The sequence below is a fragment of the Neopelma chrysocephalum genome, unplaced genomic scaffold (genome assembly GCF_003984885.1).
Source record: "Neopelma chrysocephalum unplaced genomic scaffold, ASM398488v2 Primary Assembly neopelma1_75, whole genome shotgun sequence".
Lineage (NCBI taxonomy): Eukaryota > Metazoa > Chordata > Aves > Passeriformes > Pipridae > Neopelma > Neopelma chrysocephalum.
Genome location: NW_020897736.1, coordinates 4866863 through 4882815, shown reverse-complemented (window position 1 = coordinate 4882815; position 15953 = coordinate 4866863). Strand labels below are relative to the sequence as shown.

At 36.6% G+C, this 15953-nt stretch overlaps 1 protein-coding gene across 2 annotated transcripts in view; it reads right to left on the bottom strand.

Annotated features, from left to right (window-relative positions):
* The window catches only part of TRPM7 (transient receptor potential cation channel subfamily M member 7), a 52532-nt gene that overhangs the window by 3333 nt on the left and 33246 nt on the right, over positions 1-15953 (bottom strand). Inside the window, exons 18-34 of one of the 2 annotated variants that reach the window (XM_027688173.1) lie at positions 14786-14941; positions 14505-14648; positions 13718-13846; positions 12568-12852; positions 11303-11477; positions 10633-10765; positions 9646-9830; positions 8840-8972; positions 7663-8378; positions 5503-5579; positions 4606-4665; positions 3223-3304; positions 2753-2823; positions 2245-2282; positions 861-886; positions 466-516; positions 312-377 (exon numbers count right to left, since the gene is read on the bottom strand). In XM_027688173.1, the coding sequence (XP_027543974.1) occupies positions 312-377; positions 466-516; positions 861-886; positions 2245-2282; positions 2753-2823; positions 3223-3304; positions 4606-4665; positions 5503-5579; positions 7663-8378; positions 8840-8972; positions 9646-9830; positions 10633-10765; positions 11303-11477; positions 12568-12852; positions 13718-13846; positions 14505-14648; positions 14786-14941 (2527 nt within the window). Of the gene's footprint in view, positions 1-311; positions 378-465; positions 517-860; positions 887-2244; positions 2283-2752; positions 2824-3222; positions 3305-4241; positions 4337-4605; positions 4666-5502; positions 5580-7662; positions 8379-8839; positions 8973-9645; positions 9831-10632; positions 10766-11302; positions 11478-12567; positions 12853-13717; positions 13847-14504; positions 14649-14785; positions 14942-15953 lie in introns of those variants that run through there. The other variant, XR_003534971.1, reaches the window with a different exon arrangement.

Here is a 15953-nt window from a genome sequence, read left to right as displayed (position 1 = left end):
TTGTAATAAAACTGTTAGCACAATACTACCACCACTGTATCACCATTTCTAAGGACAACTATAATTAAATCTACATTTCATAATCAAGTGAGCTGCTCTAGAAAAGGTGTCATAAGTATTTTGGAGTGTTCTAACACAGAGACTGGATTTCTTTTAGTTTATTACAACTTTAGTTTCACACTTGCTGTGAGCAAGTGTGAACTTTGCCTTGATAATTCTATATTAGAATGATCAAGCCAAATTAGAGTCTCTATAAGGTTTGCTTTTGTTTTCTTCCACAGTGAACCTGCAACAAAAATTAAAATTCTTACCTCTTGGAGGCACAGGAGTGAATGGAATGCTCTGTGATAATCTCATCAAGTTATTTCTTTCTACAGCTAGAGGAAAAATACAGCATTTGTTGAAGTTTAAGGATCTAATAACCGTCAGTAAAAATACAAACATTAGTTCATAAGAGTGACTGACCTGAGTAATAGTAATTGATATCCATGATAGGCTTGAAAGGAGAAGCAATGCCTGAAAAGAGATTAAGGGGGGGGACAAAAAAGAAGATACTGCTTGCTACCTGTATTATGTACTAAAATACCACATGCAAAGAACACTTGCCAAGTAACTAGAGTTTGAAAAAGATCTGCTGTGCAGAAAATTAAGTATTGCACTTAGCTCTTCAGTACTTTGGGGAGAAAAAAAATAAAAATTGTAGCACTTAATGATAGGTTGTTTGTTAAAAAATAAAAATCACAGTATGGTGCGTCCATTAAATTCTAAATTACAAGTAATTAAATATATTCTTATACAAGACCCAAACAGTTGCTTATATGAAAAGATCTCACCTTGTTTACAAGAGAAAGAAAACTTACCATTCAATGCATCTTCTTCTGATGGCCTGTGAAATGCCACAAAACCAAGAGTCATTGCTTCTTCAAAACTTACTTTGTATTCCCTGATTTTGACACATTATCCTAGGTCACCTTATTAACCCCACAGTACTGCTTTTATCCTATTTTTCAAGGGCAGTACAAGTTTTCTTAATTACAAAACAGTAATGGAAAGCTGTTAAGTAATCTCATGTTTTCAGAGCTACACTTTAAATACCACCAAGTCACGTACAACATTATGTAAAGTTTGCATCACAAGAGCTCGTTCCCACAGAGGTGCTTTAATTAAAACTTGTTCACAACAGCTTACCCTTCTGTTATCAGATGAATAAGGTAATGGCTTTAACAGTTAACTCAGGGGATAATTGTTAACAAGAGCAATGACTGCACAATTTCAGAGGTGGTCACAGTTTGAAAGGTTGAGTAAAGACCTTTACCAGGAAGTGAGCTCCTCACTAAGTGTCAACGAAGTAATTTTCATTTAGGGACATGTTTTGCCCTCTGACATGTGATGCCATTAATCTAAATGGAACTTGTCAAAGCATGGTGAGAAGCCCAACATGACCTGTCTGTGTGCACCTGCAGTCCAGGAAACCAACCAAATCCTGGCCTGCACCCCGAGAAGTGTGACCAGCCGGCTGAGGGAGGTGACTCTGCCCCTCTACTCTGCTCTCATGAGACTCCAGATGAAGGACTGTGTCCAGATCTGGGGTCTCCAACATCAGGAGGGCATGGATTTGTTGGAGCCAGTCCAGCGGAGGCCACGAAGATGCTCCGAGGGCTGGAGCATTTCTGCTACAGAAACAGGCTGGGAGAGTTGGGGTTTTCAGCCTGGAGAAGAGGCAGCTCCACAGAGACCTTACAGCAGCCTAAAGGGGCTATGAGAGAGCTGGAGAGGGACATTCTACAATGGCATGTAGTGACAGAACAATGGGTAATGAATTTAAATTGAAAGAGGGTAGACTTAGATCACATCAGGAACAAATTCTTCACTATGAGCATGGTGAGACACTGGCACAGGTTGCCCTGAGAAGTTGTGGGTGCCCCATCCCTGGAGTGTTCAAGACCAAGTTGGACGGGCCTTTGATGAACCCAGTCTAGTGAAAGGTGTCCTTGCCTGGCAGAGAGGTTGGAACTAGATGATCTTTAAGGTCCCTTCCAAACCAAACCATCCTTTTTTGATCCTATGATTTCAGTAAACACTGAAATTTGGTTACTTATTAGAAAAAGAATTTAAACCTTGAGTTGTTTCTTTTTTTTTCATTAAATTCAATTAAAATACAACTATAATCAAAAGACAATCAATAAGAAAAATAAAAATAGAGAGTGACTAAAAAATTTCTCTATTAGTAGAAAGCTTACTTACATTTGACTGCTATTTGAAGGTCTACCTTGTAGCCAATCCTTTAAAACAAAGGAGAGAAAAAACAAAGAGGGCTTCAGTTTTGCAAGCAAAACATAGTATATTTAATTGGAGGTAGGGTGGTAATGTGTTTTAAGATTTTGCAGAACAGCCTGTTTATCAGAAATACTTCATCAGGTTGTACTGAACTTCAGTTGAATGAAAAGACTCAAATAAACAGGGAAATGGTAACTACAATTAAAACAGATAAGGCTATATATTCATTACTGTTTCATGGATTATATAAATAATTCTTTTCTTTAAAAGTTGTGGTTTTTTCTATAAACAGGAAACAGCATAGATTTTCATAGTGAGAACATACACAACTTCTTCCCTTAGTCAAAACAGGTCTCCTGTTGCCTCCTAGAACAACTGAGTCCACAAATTAGAATTATTCTTTACACTGTTAGTTCTCTTTTATTTGTTCAGTTTGTAGTTCTGCTCAGTAATGTCATCAAAGGCCGATACAAACCGGCAGTAAGGCTGCCTTGGAGTCCACTTGCTGAGTCTCTTCACTCGATGCTCTTCTGCTGTTGCTGTAATCTACAAATGAAAGAGATTTGTAACTGGACAAAGAACAGCACGTGTCATTGTTACCTATTTCCTAACAGAGTGAGCAACTAGACAGCTTAACGTGGCTCTCATAAAAAGAGCCTGATCCACAGCTATCTGATCTTTAAAAAAGGGTTTCCAGCACAGTCCTAACTGGACACTTAGCTTTTTATGACTCTTGCTGTCTGTGGCAAATAGAAGGTAACAGAATTGAGTTGGCATGACCTGAAGAACCATAAGAAGCTGGAGGAGCAGATTCAAGTAGCGGCAACTATGAAAATATTTAAAGATGCTTTAACTTATTGTGTTTCCTTTGTATCTTCTTAGAATATCCATTAGCAGCACAATTTAGGGACAAAATTAGATCACCTGAAGAGACAACAAACTTACGTTGCTCTGAATGGACTGCCAGAGGGTCAGTAAACCCACCACAGGAACTGGATTGTCTTAGACCAGAGTCAGTTTGAAGACCCTACCAAAAAAAAAAAAAAAAAAAAGAAAGAAAATAAGATGACATTTGCCATTAGTCATCATTATCATTACTGCTTTCAACTACCACTCTTGGCAGACAATCTGCCCAGTTTTCTTTTTTCTTTTTTAGGACTATCTAGGATTCTTTCTTTTTTAAAAAAATTCTGGATGTACTTCAAATACCTTGCTGGACAAAATGTACAAATTGAGCACATCATTCAGTTAAAATGCTCCTCATCGTAAGCATCAGCTCTAACATTTTCAGGCACACGTTAGACTCCTGACCCACACCAAAAGAGTTCTTTACAAGAGAACATTACAATAGGATACAACTACAGAAATGCACTTTACACTGGATCTCTACAAGCACCAAATTCAGCTATTTTGGCACGTCTTTGTTGGTTATCAAGAATGTGGCTCTGGGAAAAAATAAAGTTCAGTTTGCACCCACTTAAAATAGGAACAAAATGTAGAAAACTCTTGCCACATAAAAACCTATAGGTTATGAATGGAATTTCTTCATGGACATATTCCTTAATAGTAATTACATATTCTTGGAATATATACTGAGGTGGTGGACTTTTGACAAAAAAATCTTTCTTTTGCAAAAAAGGAGAAAGGCAGTTTCATCACAAATTTGGACTATGTGTAGAGTGGTGTAGGGCTGGACCAGTGTATCAATTCCAATGGTTACCTGAATAAAACACAAGAATTCACTATCCTCTGCTTTTGATTCCAAGATCTATAACAGTCAGGAAATTGTTACCACCCTTTTTGACCCTTCCCTCTTAAGGAATACACCCCACACACCTAAACACATACATACAGGCCTCTGTGTATGTATGTGTGCATCTATACACACGTGTGTGTTTGTGTAAAGACTATTTCTTTACATCCCTAAACAAACACTTCACTGGAAGGCAACACAGAGAATGCACCTGCTGAAAGTGTCTCCTGAAGACCCGTTTTTAGGTCTATACGTGTTTCAGTGTTCGGCACATCTTCAGCATCTTACAATCAATGACTGTAGTGCCTACATGAAAAGTAAGAATCAAACCAGTCCCAAGTCAAGATGGGACAGCTCTATCACTAAGCATCTAAGAACAGCAGTATTGTTTGAAAATGCTACTGGACTTTGTATCCCAATAGTACCAAACACCAAAACTATTTAGACCTACATAAAGGGGGACATCCAGCTTACAGAGAACGGGATAATAAAACAGAGTTGTATGTCTTTACTGTAAAGAATGCATTCAGTATCTGTTGAAAATAATGTCCCTAATAAATGGAAACTTTACTTACTTGAAGTCTGGTTGTCTCTATGCCCTCCAATATAGCTTTTTTGAAGTCCTCCTGTTGCTCCTATCAAAAAACCAAAGCAAATCATAAAGGTTACCACCAAAAAACCCATGCCAAAAATATACATAAAAAGCATTTTGGTCACATTATACTTATCAGAAGGTTCAGAAGAAGCAACTCAGCAGAACAGAAACATTGCAAATGGTCATAATGCAATTCTCAAGGCATATTCTCCCCTGAACATGGGGTAACTGCAAATGATAACTTGTATTTACTAACTTAACAGTTAAATTGGGAAAACTAGCTTTCCTACATATATATATTTACACTATGGCACTTGAAGGACAGGTTTATTATGATTAATCACTTTCTATTTAGTTATATTTATTACTCTTTAAGAAAATGGAAATTATTCATTTTAGTTTATGACAAGTTTATTAGAAAAGCCTTTTCTTCTTGGAAGCATAACGAACAATTTTGGTCCCTTTTTAAAATCATATACACTGTCATCTTGCTCCAAAAATTATATTGTAAATCACATTAGCCTTCCTAAAGGCTGATCTTGAAATTTATGAGTGTCAAACATTTCATGAAACACTAATTATGGGATACTTAATTTGATCTTAATTCACAGTTGTACTCATCTCAGCTTTCATAACCTCAGATCTTGTTTATTATTTCATTAATATCCTAATATGAAGCAACAGTATCTGATGGCAGTTAAGGTTGCATGAGCTTTCACTAGATTTTTTTTTTTTAATCATAACCAGATGCAGAGTGCAGTCTGCAAGGAACATGTAACTTCTTTGATTATATTTGCTCTTAAGACTCCTTCAAAAGATTACAGTTTAAAAGAAAACAATCCCCTTTAACATGTTTGGCAAAGTCTTTCATGCTTACCTCGATGTCGGCACTTCTGTCCTTAATTTTGCTTGCTGCCTCTTTAAACCTCTGCAAGTCCATGCTGTCTCTGTGACCTTTGACACAGTGAATTCAAAAAGAATATTCAAAATCAAAGCAATCTCCAATGTTCTGACCATGCCAATAAGTTTGCATCACCACAGCAAAGGGTTACAAACCACCTAAGGTCTCTGTGCCTGTTTGCACTAGAAAAGACATTACGAACACACTAAAGTAAAAATTCAGTGTGACGACGTGTTGATATGAAACTATTGCTTTTCCCACACTGAGGTGTGGATTACCACAATTCAAAAGGTAAAGCTAATATTTCAAAATTTTACTCCAACGTGTTCTCCTCACAGGGAAGGAACAAGGTCTGAATTACAACACTTTTATGTATGTATGACAAATGAAGGAAAAGTAGAGAGTTTTCTGGAGGTAGCTTTTACAGTACACCCTTCATCCTCACAGCTGCAAGAAATACTTTTCAGAATTTTCCCAAGCATGTGGTTTTATAATAATTGGCTTCACAATTGAAACCTGCACGGTACCACAAGTTTTACAAATCCTGGGCAGGAGGAATGAAGAGTATGTTGTAAATGCTAGAGATGTCAGAGGTCCATACACAAAAAATCTGGTTCCAGTAAATAAGTACAGTTAGTATTCAAAGTTATTAGTGGTGAAGTACATTTAAAGATTAGATAAGAGTTATACAATCACTGTCCGTTATTTCTGTTTAGTCTTACTTTCTGAATTTAAAAAAAAAACCACCTTTTTTTCCAACCTGAGGCACTTGTAAACAAATAGCTAATGAGTGTGCAAATTTGAGATACTCTTCCTATGCATATGCCAATCTAAAAACACTAGGGCGTGTAGGGAACTTCTTAGAAATCCAAGTTTCACAGCAGTAGAATAAACCCTTGTCTAGAGATTTAAATTTCTACATCCTCAGCAAACCTTTGGAAAACACTGAGACATCCCTAAACAATTAGGGCAAGATAATACCTCTGCAGGCAACCTGACAATTCCAGATTATCATCTTCTGCCATACACTGAGTGTACTTAAAGCATTATCTACTTTACAGGAATCAGTTAGTAAACCCACACCTGTGTTTTGCAATGAATCTGCCACTGTTTTACCATTCAAATATGTAGGTAACTAATCAAAAGCATCCACCTTTTTACTGTTAAGCAAAACTTGAGGGGAGGTAAAATGTATTGAATTAAAGAATTTTGGAAGCTTCCAAAATGAGTACCCAAACATACGTTATCCCAGGCAACAGTGGAAGATCCCAGTTATAACAGTGTTTAGAAATATAGTACAGGAGGAACCCTCAGCTTGACACAGATACCACAGAGATATTTGTCCAGGACTCCATCAGCCTAAGAAGTGTTCTGTAATTACGTCAAGAAATAGACAATATTTTTGGTTTATGCAATGAGAAGGTAGGAGCTTTAGAATGAGTCACAAATATTTGTCTACAATGCCCGTACCAAGTCGTGTAGCTGCTAATTGCACAAAACTGCTGAAGTCAACAACTGGGTAATGTTTTGCAGAAAAATATTGTCTATGTGACAGAATTATGGAGAAATTATAGTGTAAGTTAAAAACAACATTCAAGCGACATAGGGAAATTAGAGATGTTAAAAGCAAAAAAAGCAGAGCAAAATGGTAGAATGAAGTCACCTGCAACCGGAATACACCCAAAATACTATACAATTCTTGATAAGTCAAACCTTGTGGCTTAGATTTGGTCCACAGTTTATGAAGTAGTCCCATAAGGATGTTAGAACATAAATCTCGGGTTTGTAGTTCCATTGCAGGGACATGCTGACTTTTGGAAAGTTCATCTTTAATATTCAATTTTCCATGTGAGCCGCCACAGTTGACTGTTGACATCAAGTCGCCAGTTGACAAAGAGAACTTCGTTTGGGGCTTGTTCTTCAATAACTTGACAGAGGACTGGTGATCACATTTGTCAACTCTGCAGCTGTAGTTATCATTAGTGTCACTCTCATCATGAATAAAACCACAATTAACGTATCCTCCATTTTCAACACAAGGTTGGGTGAAAGCAAGGCAAGCAGAGCCAGAAGCAAAAGGATAAGAGCAGCTAATAATGACTTCAGGACACTCAGAATCTACTTTGTTATACTTACCCACAAATGCACCAAATTCTACATTATTATCTCCTTCTGTAGCCTTAGAGAACACAGTCTCTTCATGCTTTGCTGAAGAATCCAGCTGACTTTTGCAACTGGGTCGAGATGGAGTGCTAACAAAGAACTTTGCAGTTGGGGATGTTACGTGTGGCATGCTGTTGGATGAGTTGCCTAATTTTTTACTTTTACTAGTGGACTTTGAGATCTCTGCAGCCTGTATTCGTTGGCGAAGTTCTGGAGGGGAAACAGTATTTGAAAATAAGGCACTGCCTGAGGAACCTGCCTCTTGGAAGTTTTTTTCTTCTCTTCGGGGAACTGGAGCCAACTCCTGACCAATTGTCTTATGTTGGGCTTCTTTTTCGTCACGGATAGAAATGTTACAGAGTAAAGCATTGTTACTTTCAAGGCCTCCTTGCGGGAAAGAACCAAAGACATTTCCAATGCTGTGCTTTTTCCACACAGATGATCTTAGAGAGCCATCCTCAATGAGGTTTTGTGCCAAATGTTTTGAAATGCTCAGTTCCCGTGTGATTTCATTATGAACCTTGCTCGCTTCTGAGGCTTTCTGTGCAGTCAGTGTTTTCAGGGTATCCACAGTCAGAGCAGACAGATCTTGGAGGTGGCCAATCTGTGAATCTAAAGACTGTAATGACCGTTTTATGTAGTTGACACGATCACCAACTTCCTTTATCTGAATGCACATTTGCTCCACCCTAAGAAAAATCAAATTAGGAAGTAGCTATGAAAAGTGTTTTTCTCAATATGCAAAAGAAACATCTCTGTAACACTTTCTGCCCACTTAATCAGAGGATAGAAACCTCTGAAATTATAAGATAGTATACACAATACTACTGGAATGTTTGGCAATACTACATTTGTACGTACTTCTGACTCTTAGAAATAAAATACACATCAGTAGAGTGCCTACAACACTTTTTCAAATCTATCAGTTTGTTAAAACATCATAGGAAACTAAATAATACAATTGCCTCAGCTTCATGGGTGCTGCTGCAGATCAAGAAGCATCAATGACATTGTTAGTTTCTGTACAGCAACGGAAAGATTGTGTTAACACTTATGTTCTTGAGCTGCATTCCCCCCCTTAAAGTACATTTTAAAAAACCTGCAAAAGTTCTAATTCTCTAATCAGAAATTTTATTTGCAAATATTCTACCGTTCGAATGTGACTCGAATCCTCTCCTCACTTCCAGAATGAAATTTATCATCCTTTTCATTGAAATACATCTCAACACACAGCTCTTCAAAATCATGAAGTTTCTTCTGATCTTCTTCTGTCAGGAAGAGTTCTAAATGAGATTAAACAGTTATGATACATATGTAGTGAAGCTGTACAGGTGCTGAAAACTAATAGCCAAAACTTTACCAAGGGTGTTAAAAATAAAAAGCCAAAGTAAAACCAAAAACAAACAAAAAGACCCCACCAGAGTGTCACCTAAGACCCCTGATCTCTCATTGACAGAAACAAGTTCAACGTCAAAGATTTCCAATCAAATCAAATCAAAATAGTAATTCTGACAGGATCTGTGCACAATATTATCATTCCTTACACTCATACCCTTCAATTTCTTTTTCTCTGAGGCACAAGCTGGATTCCTTAGCTGGATTTTATTCTCTCTGGAACTCCTCGTTAATTTTTTTTTAAGTTTCAAAGAAGTTTTACAGAAAGAAAACTAAAAAATTTCTCCATTAACAAAACAAGAAATCAAAAATCTTTGATTTTTTGTTTTTGTCATAAGGTAGTTTAACTGGAGATTTTCAGGGACTGCATTATACCCTCCATAAAAGCATTGTGACTGAACAGAACTAGATTCTTAATCAATATTAGAAACACGGAAAATTAAGACCCACTTTGACTTTCTCCAAAATATACATTATAACCAAGAACACAGCACTTTTCTGACAGTTTGCTTTAACCATATGAAAAGGTACTGCAATTTTTTGGATAATAACTGTTCATACTTGGCCCATCTGAAGCCTTGTCTGTCTGTCTTCTCTTACAAATACAACAGAAGAGGGAAGCCATGTGGCTGAGAATAATCAGCGGCGGAGGCAGAACAGGTTTTTCATGGTAGGCCATAATGAAATGATAGCGCTGATACTTCCACACAATGTTTGAAATTGCCTTGACTTGTAAATACACGTTGCTGAAAGGGAACAGAACAGTATTAACACATCAAGGTGGTTTTTTGGGGGGTGGGGGAGAGGTGTTGGTGTGTGTTCGGTGGTTGTTGGGGGGTTTTGTAACTCTTTGATAACAACCTTGAATTCTGAAGTCATTAAAGTAAGAGACGAAAGCATGAACTTGTTTTTTGCTTCAAAATTATTTTGGGGGATGTTGGAAACACATTCAAGAAAACACCATGACTTAAAGCAAGGAGAGGGTTAAAAAAACTTTCCCTTCTGGTAACATCTCAGTACCTTTATCCAGAAATAAATCACACTGAGATCAAATTTCAAATTTCCCAAACAAAAAAAAAATTATTTCTAATTAAACCCAGATTTTTCTATCAGACCACATTAATTCTGCAGCCTGACATTCTCCAGTGCTCGTGAGCTGCTTGTGCCCATAAATCAAACACTTGCAGAGAACTATAAAAGGCAATTTAATACAATTGAACTCAATCAACTAGAGAACATTAAATGAATTTAGGAACAACAGTCAATATAAAGACAAAGAAACAATGTTGTTTGTTTTCTAGCAAAGAGAAGTTACAAAATGCTTTCAATTTTTCTTAAACTTCTGATTCCTCTGGTGTCATAGATCACACAGTTCCCTAACTTAGCCATGGGTTTGCAGTGAGAAGGAGACAAAGACCACACTTAGAACTTGAAAAAACTGGGACTGCTTGGAACTGGCATCAGTTCTTCTTATCTTGTCATCTTATTGCAATGAAATATAAACTTATCAAATTATTAGCAAAAATTAACAATTATCCATATACTTACTTGAAAAATGCAATAAGGAGATTAACCATGATTATGTACTGTACAAAGAGGTAGACAGCTTGAAGGAATGGGGTCAACCATGTTCCTGGGCCACAGAGATGAGCAACTTTTTCATCAGAATTATTTGCACATACTATGTTGGGAAAAAAAGGATACAGAGAAGATAAGTACATTTTTTAGAAATACCAGCAGGTAGAGATACAGAAAAAAAAAAAGGTCACAAAGTTTGTAACAACCATCATGCACTGATTCTGCAATTCCAAATGTCTCCATGCATTTAGGACATGGTAGAAAAATGCCAAAGTATCTGGTTAATACTATGGTATAATCATATTATCATATTTTTTTAAAAAGCATAGTACACCACCACAGCCAAAATGGCATGACTGTGGGGAAGGATTCCAGTATCTTGCTATGAACAGCCTTGTGAGAAACTGTGATTACAAAGAGTTTTCATTCTAAGCCATTCAAGCTTTAGAAAGGATAATGAAAAAGTCAGATCAAGAAGTTACACAGCTGCAGCCCACAAAGAGGAGATAATCCAATGAATGGAACCAATGTCAACAATAGCGGGCATTTCACTTCATAAAATTGGAATTTTGTAAGATCTTGAGAAGACTTAATCAGAGTAAGTTTTCTCTTTACTTGTTTCAAAATTGCAGTGTCTTACCATCAATTTCATAGGCATACACTTCACCAAAAATCATCCAGTATGGATGGAACACAATATCTCTAGCAAGAGTCCAAGACGGTGCTTCATCAGGATACAATATTGCCTTCCTGGGAACACCGAAACTAAGTAGTACAAGGGCCATAATCACCACAATGTAAAACATGTTGGCCACCTATTAACACAAAAAAAGTCAGTTAATCCATGAGGTCAAAACTATGATTTCACAACTTGAAACACTTTTACAGTGGCAGTGTACACTTGACGAATTCTAAGAATTATACATGGAAAAAAGTCCAGGACACTTATTTTTCAGTCAGAAATTTTTGTTAAATAACAAATCCTGTTAAAAAACACACACAAATGTTGGGGTTTTTTTCCTGTCCTTTCTTAGAGCTTACTGAGTATCCCTGGCCAAAGGCAACTGAAAGCGTTTCCTTCATAATTCTAACACCTAATATGTGCATGAGTATGACAGAGAGAAACATTCCTTCCTAAATGTACTGAATAGCTGCACAAAACCCAGAGGTAGTTTTCCAAAGGCTGGAACACAGAACCTATGCCTCTTGCAAGAAATCAAAGTGAGACATGAGCGACTTGATGCCCTCATTTTCAAGGAATGACAGGTTCAACTTTTTAGGAACCGTTTTACAGAAGGAAGAAACATAAAAACCCTTTCCACCTTCATATATACAGCACTCAAGAGTCAATATATGTTTTAACATTTACAAGAGCTACTGAGAGTAGAGCTAGGTTATTTAATTTCAAACAATTTGAATATTTTTAACGTGATAAAACAAGAACAGGGCCACAATCTATTCCCAATTTTCCACACCACAAAAACATTAGGTGCTTTAGGATGCAAAACAAGTCGAAGTCCTGCCCTAAGGAGCACAAAAGTTATAAATAAATGTCAGGCCCAAATGGGAAGCAATGCCAGCTCAGTCAAGAAAAAGGCTTCATCATATTCATTTAAGTCTCTGACAGCTAAGAACAAAACAGAACAGAGGAGAAAGATTTGCCAGTTTCTTACAATTATGTGACAGAGAAAGCTCCATAATAAAGGAAGCTTTCTAATCAGTGCTCACTTTGAAACACTTAAAGTGATATTCCAGCGAGCTAATTCTGCACACAGAGTTGTGAACATATTACACCAGGATAAGCAACCTTTTGCTAAATAAAACTATAGGAGAAATTGTAAATGGATGCAGCAAGGAAAACAAATTTCAGTTGGTAAAAAAATATCATTAACAATAGTAACTTACCATTTTCCCAATCATCATAACATAAGGTCCAGCCTGTTGATTCACAGCTAGAAAATCCAGTAATCGCACATACCAAAAAATTATATTGAGACAGTATGTTATTCTTCCAGCAACAAAGACATAATTCTCTCTGTAAGTGTTTTCTCCAAAATTCCCCTTTGCTCCAAATCTTAATGCAAACCCAATGAAGAAAGTGACAATGGCAACTGTGTCACTGATATTGAAGTAATCACTGAACCACACTTTGATCTTCTGATTAATCTTTCCAGCTTCTGACATAAAAATCTGTAAAAAAATAAAAATAAAGGTCAGGATTGCTCATATTTATTGCACAGAGACCAACAGTGAAACATATGAATCACTAATATTTTTATACTTGCAAAAATAAAATATCTATTCAAATGGATAATTCTTACTCACTGAGAAATCAAAGCCAGTGTTTAACTGTGTGAGCTTCACAACAAGGAGAGGAAGATGCATGTTTTGCTCTGTCTAAACAATTTATGAAGGAATTTGGGTTTGGTAGGGTTTGGTGGTGTTTTTATTTCTTTTGAGGAGGTTACTGTTACAAAATGAGCCCCATTATCTGCCCCTTCAGTTGGGCCTGAGGTACCAGATTAAAGAACTAACTTTCTCTTTCCCATTTAAAAATGCTTTTAAAAATCCTCAAAAGTCTCTGGCTGACCAGGAATGTTGTAGTTATGATAGCTATCCTGTCTCAGTAAAGCTTTTTTTTTTTGTTTTGATATCTTGGTCATGGCACAGTGGTAGAGTCTGACTGACACTAATAAATAAATACACATTTCACCCGCCAGAAAAGTAAGGTTGTTTATTGCATTGCAACTTGTTGGGAGGGAGTTACAGAAGCAAAAAAAAGTAGCAATCAGCTGGGGAGGGCGGGGAGTGATGTGTTTTAACCAAAGAAATCTGACCAGCATGTTATTACCAGTTCCTTAATATTTAGAAAGAAAAATCCGCCTTGTTTTACAGTCCTTCATCCCCAGCCTATACCAAAGTTTAAGATAAAGGTGTTGCATCACACACCCTGATGCTTGAAGTTCTTGGGTTCTTTTCCTTACTGAATCATAGTTTCAAGCACACTGTTTTAACTGACAAAAAAAGCGAAAATCCCAGACTGTTACAGGCATACCTCACGGATTTTCTCAATTGCTGATGTGAAAATGTAAGCAATAACAATCCACTCCTGAACGGATGGTAATTCTTCCATCTTTACAAGAACCACAAATGTGTAGAGCATGAGGAATCCTAAATATGCCAACTAAAAAACACAAATAAATATCATACATATAATTACTGAAGGGTTCTTTATAGATGTGCATGGAATCTTCTGATGTGGTACACAATAAAAACTTCAAATAGGATTACAGGACTGTATTTACCCGTTTAAGCAGACAAGTTACTATTTATAAGGGGATAGAAACATTTTCATCTTAGAAGAGGAAAAATAGCTGTAACAAGCTATTTATTGTTAGCAAAGCTTTGCTCTTATTACAGCTATTTTCCTTTAGTAAAAGTTCTAGCATTTCTATTACAGTAATTGAAACAAAGCGGTGCATGAACACTTCAGCCTAATAAATGGTTATAGAAGTCCTGCTAGCAACTGATGAAACTAATTACTCAGACCAGAATAAAAACATTCATGCTAATTACTCTCTTAGCTTAAAAAAAAATAAAAATTAAAAAAAGGTATTTCTAAAGCCAACATCATGAACTTCAAAAAAACCCAAACCACAGGGCACGGCATGTGCAAATGCAGTTTTTCAAAATCAAGTACTTCTCATTTCCAGCTTAGCAAGGTAAAGGTGTTTTTGGATAGTGCTTAACCTTTGATTCAGTCAGAGCCACATGCTGAGAAAAGAACCAACACGTAACCTTCATTTTCAAATGAAATACACACCACACAGAAAAAAACTCACCGTATTAAACCAAAACTTCACAATTGGAGCATGATAAAATGCATAAAACTTCTGCGTAATTGGGAGTCTTTTAGGTTTTGCTGGAGTCTCCATATCATGTTTTTCCAAAGAACTGTCCAAGATCTTTACTTCTTTAAAAACCTCCTAAAATGAAAGGACTGTTAACTTCACACACAGAAACACACGTCTTTTGACACTCATTTCAACTCTTGCTTTGACTTAAAAATGTAACTATTTAAGTTAGGAATATTGCTTTAATACCTCCCCCTGCCCCACATTACCATAGGTATTTCATCTGCTACAGTCTGGAAGTTGATTTCACTGTCATCCATTGCCATTTGATGTGCATCTTGAGACTGAGGAATGTGTGACATTTCAGCCTTGGTCTTATATTCCAACAGCAGTATAGCAGGAGGGAGTAAAATACTCAGTATCACCTGGAAAAGATGATGACTAAGTGCAAATAGTTCACAGCTACATTAAAGTATCAGAATACAACAACACACAGAATATCCTCTGAAAATATATAATTTAAATTTCACTTGCTTGTTACTGAGGGGGGAAAATGTAGAAAATAATTAGTTGTTACTATTTGTACATACACTTAAGAGCCTAAGATCACATATACAGAGTGTTTCTTGATTTGAAGATAAAGGAAATGGGAAAAAACCAACAAATTCCAAAACTAAAAGCTACTAGAAAGAATCTACTTCAAGACTGAAGATAGAGATGTTCTGTTCACACTCTGTTATTTAATCCACTCCCAGAAACTCTGGAGCTGTATACAGTTAAGGTGTATTTTAAATGCATATACAAGGTTGTGATTTGCAGGGGGAGAGAGGAGTGATGTGTGTTTGGTTTTGGGTTTTTTTCAATTTATGGCAGAAAAATGGGCTAAGGTATAGATGAAGAGAGTAAGTGAAAGCTATTTACTGTCATTAGCATGTTACAAAGCAAGCAAGAAAATGGTTAATCAGTTATCAAACAAGATTTTAGTAGGTCACAAGTTAAATGATGCTTGTAGATATTTTGTAGGAAAGTTTTATTTCATTATATTTCTAGCAACGATCAGGTTTTGGCACACCAACTCAAAGAAATATGCAACTCCCATTTTGGTTCAATTGATCTGTATCACAAAGGCCACCACTGGAAAACCTGTCCCCGATTTGCCTACCCTTGTTTTGTTCTGTGCCCTGCTTTTGCTCAGTTCCTCCAAAATAGGAATTATGTGCTCCCTGTAAAAAGCCAAAATGCACAAAACTACAGTCTTACAGCGGGTTTTCCGTCTGTTAAGGTTTGTTACTACTTTGTTTTTAGTAGTGGATTAGTATTCACATGATCTCTTTAAGCCTCTGATTAAAGGCTACTTGCCTGGTTTTTGCCTTCTATATTTCTGTACCTTATTTGAAAAGATAATAGAGTGTCAAAAGAAGAGTTTACAACAAATAC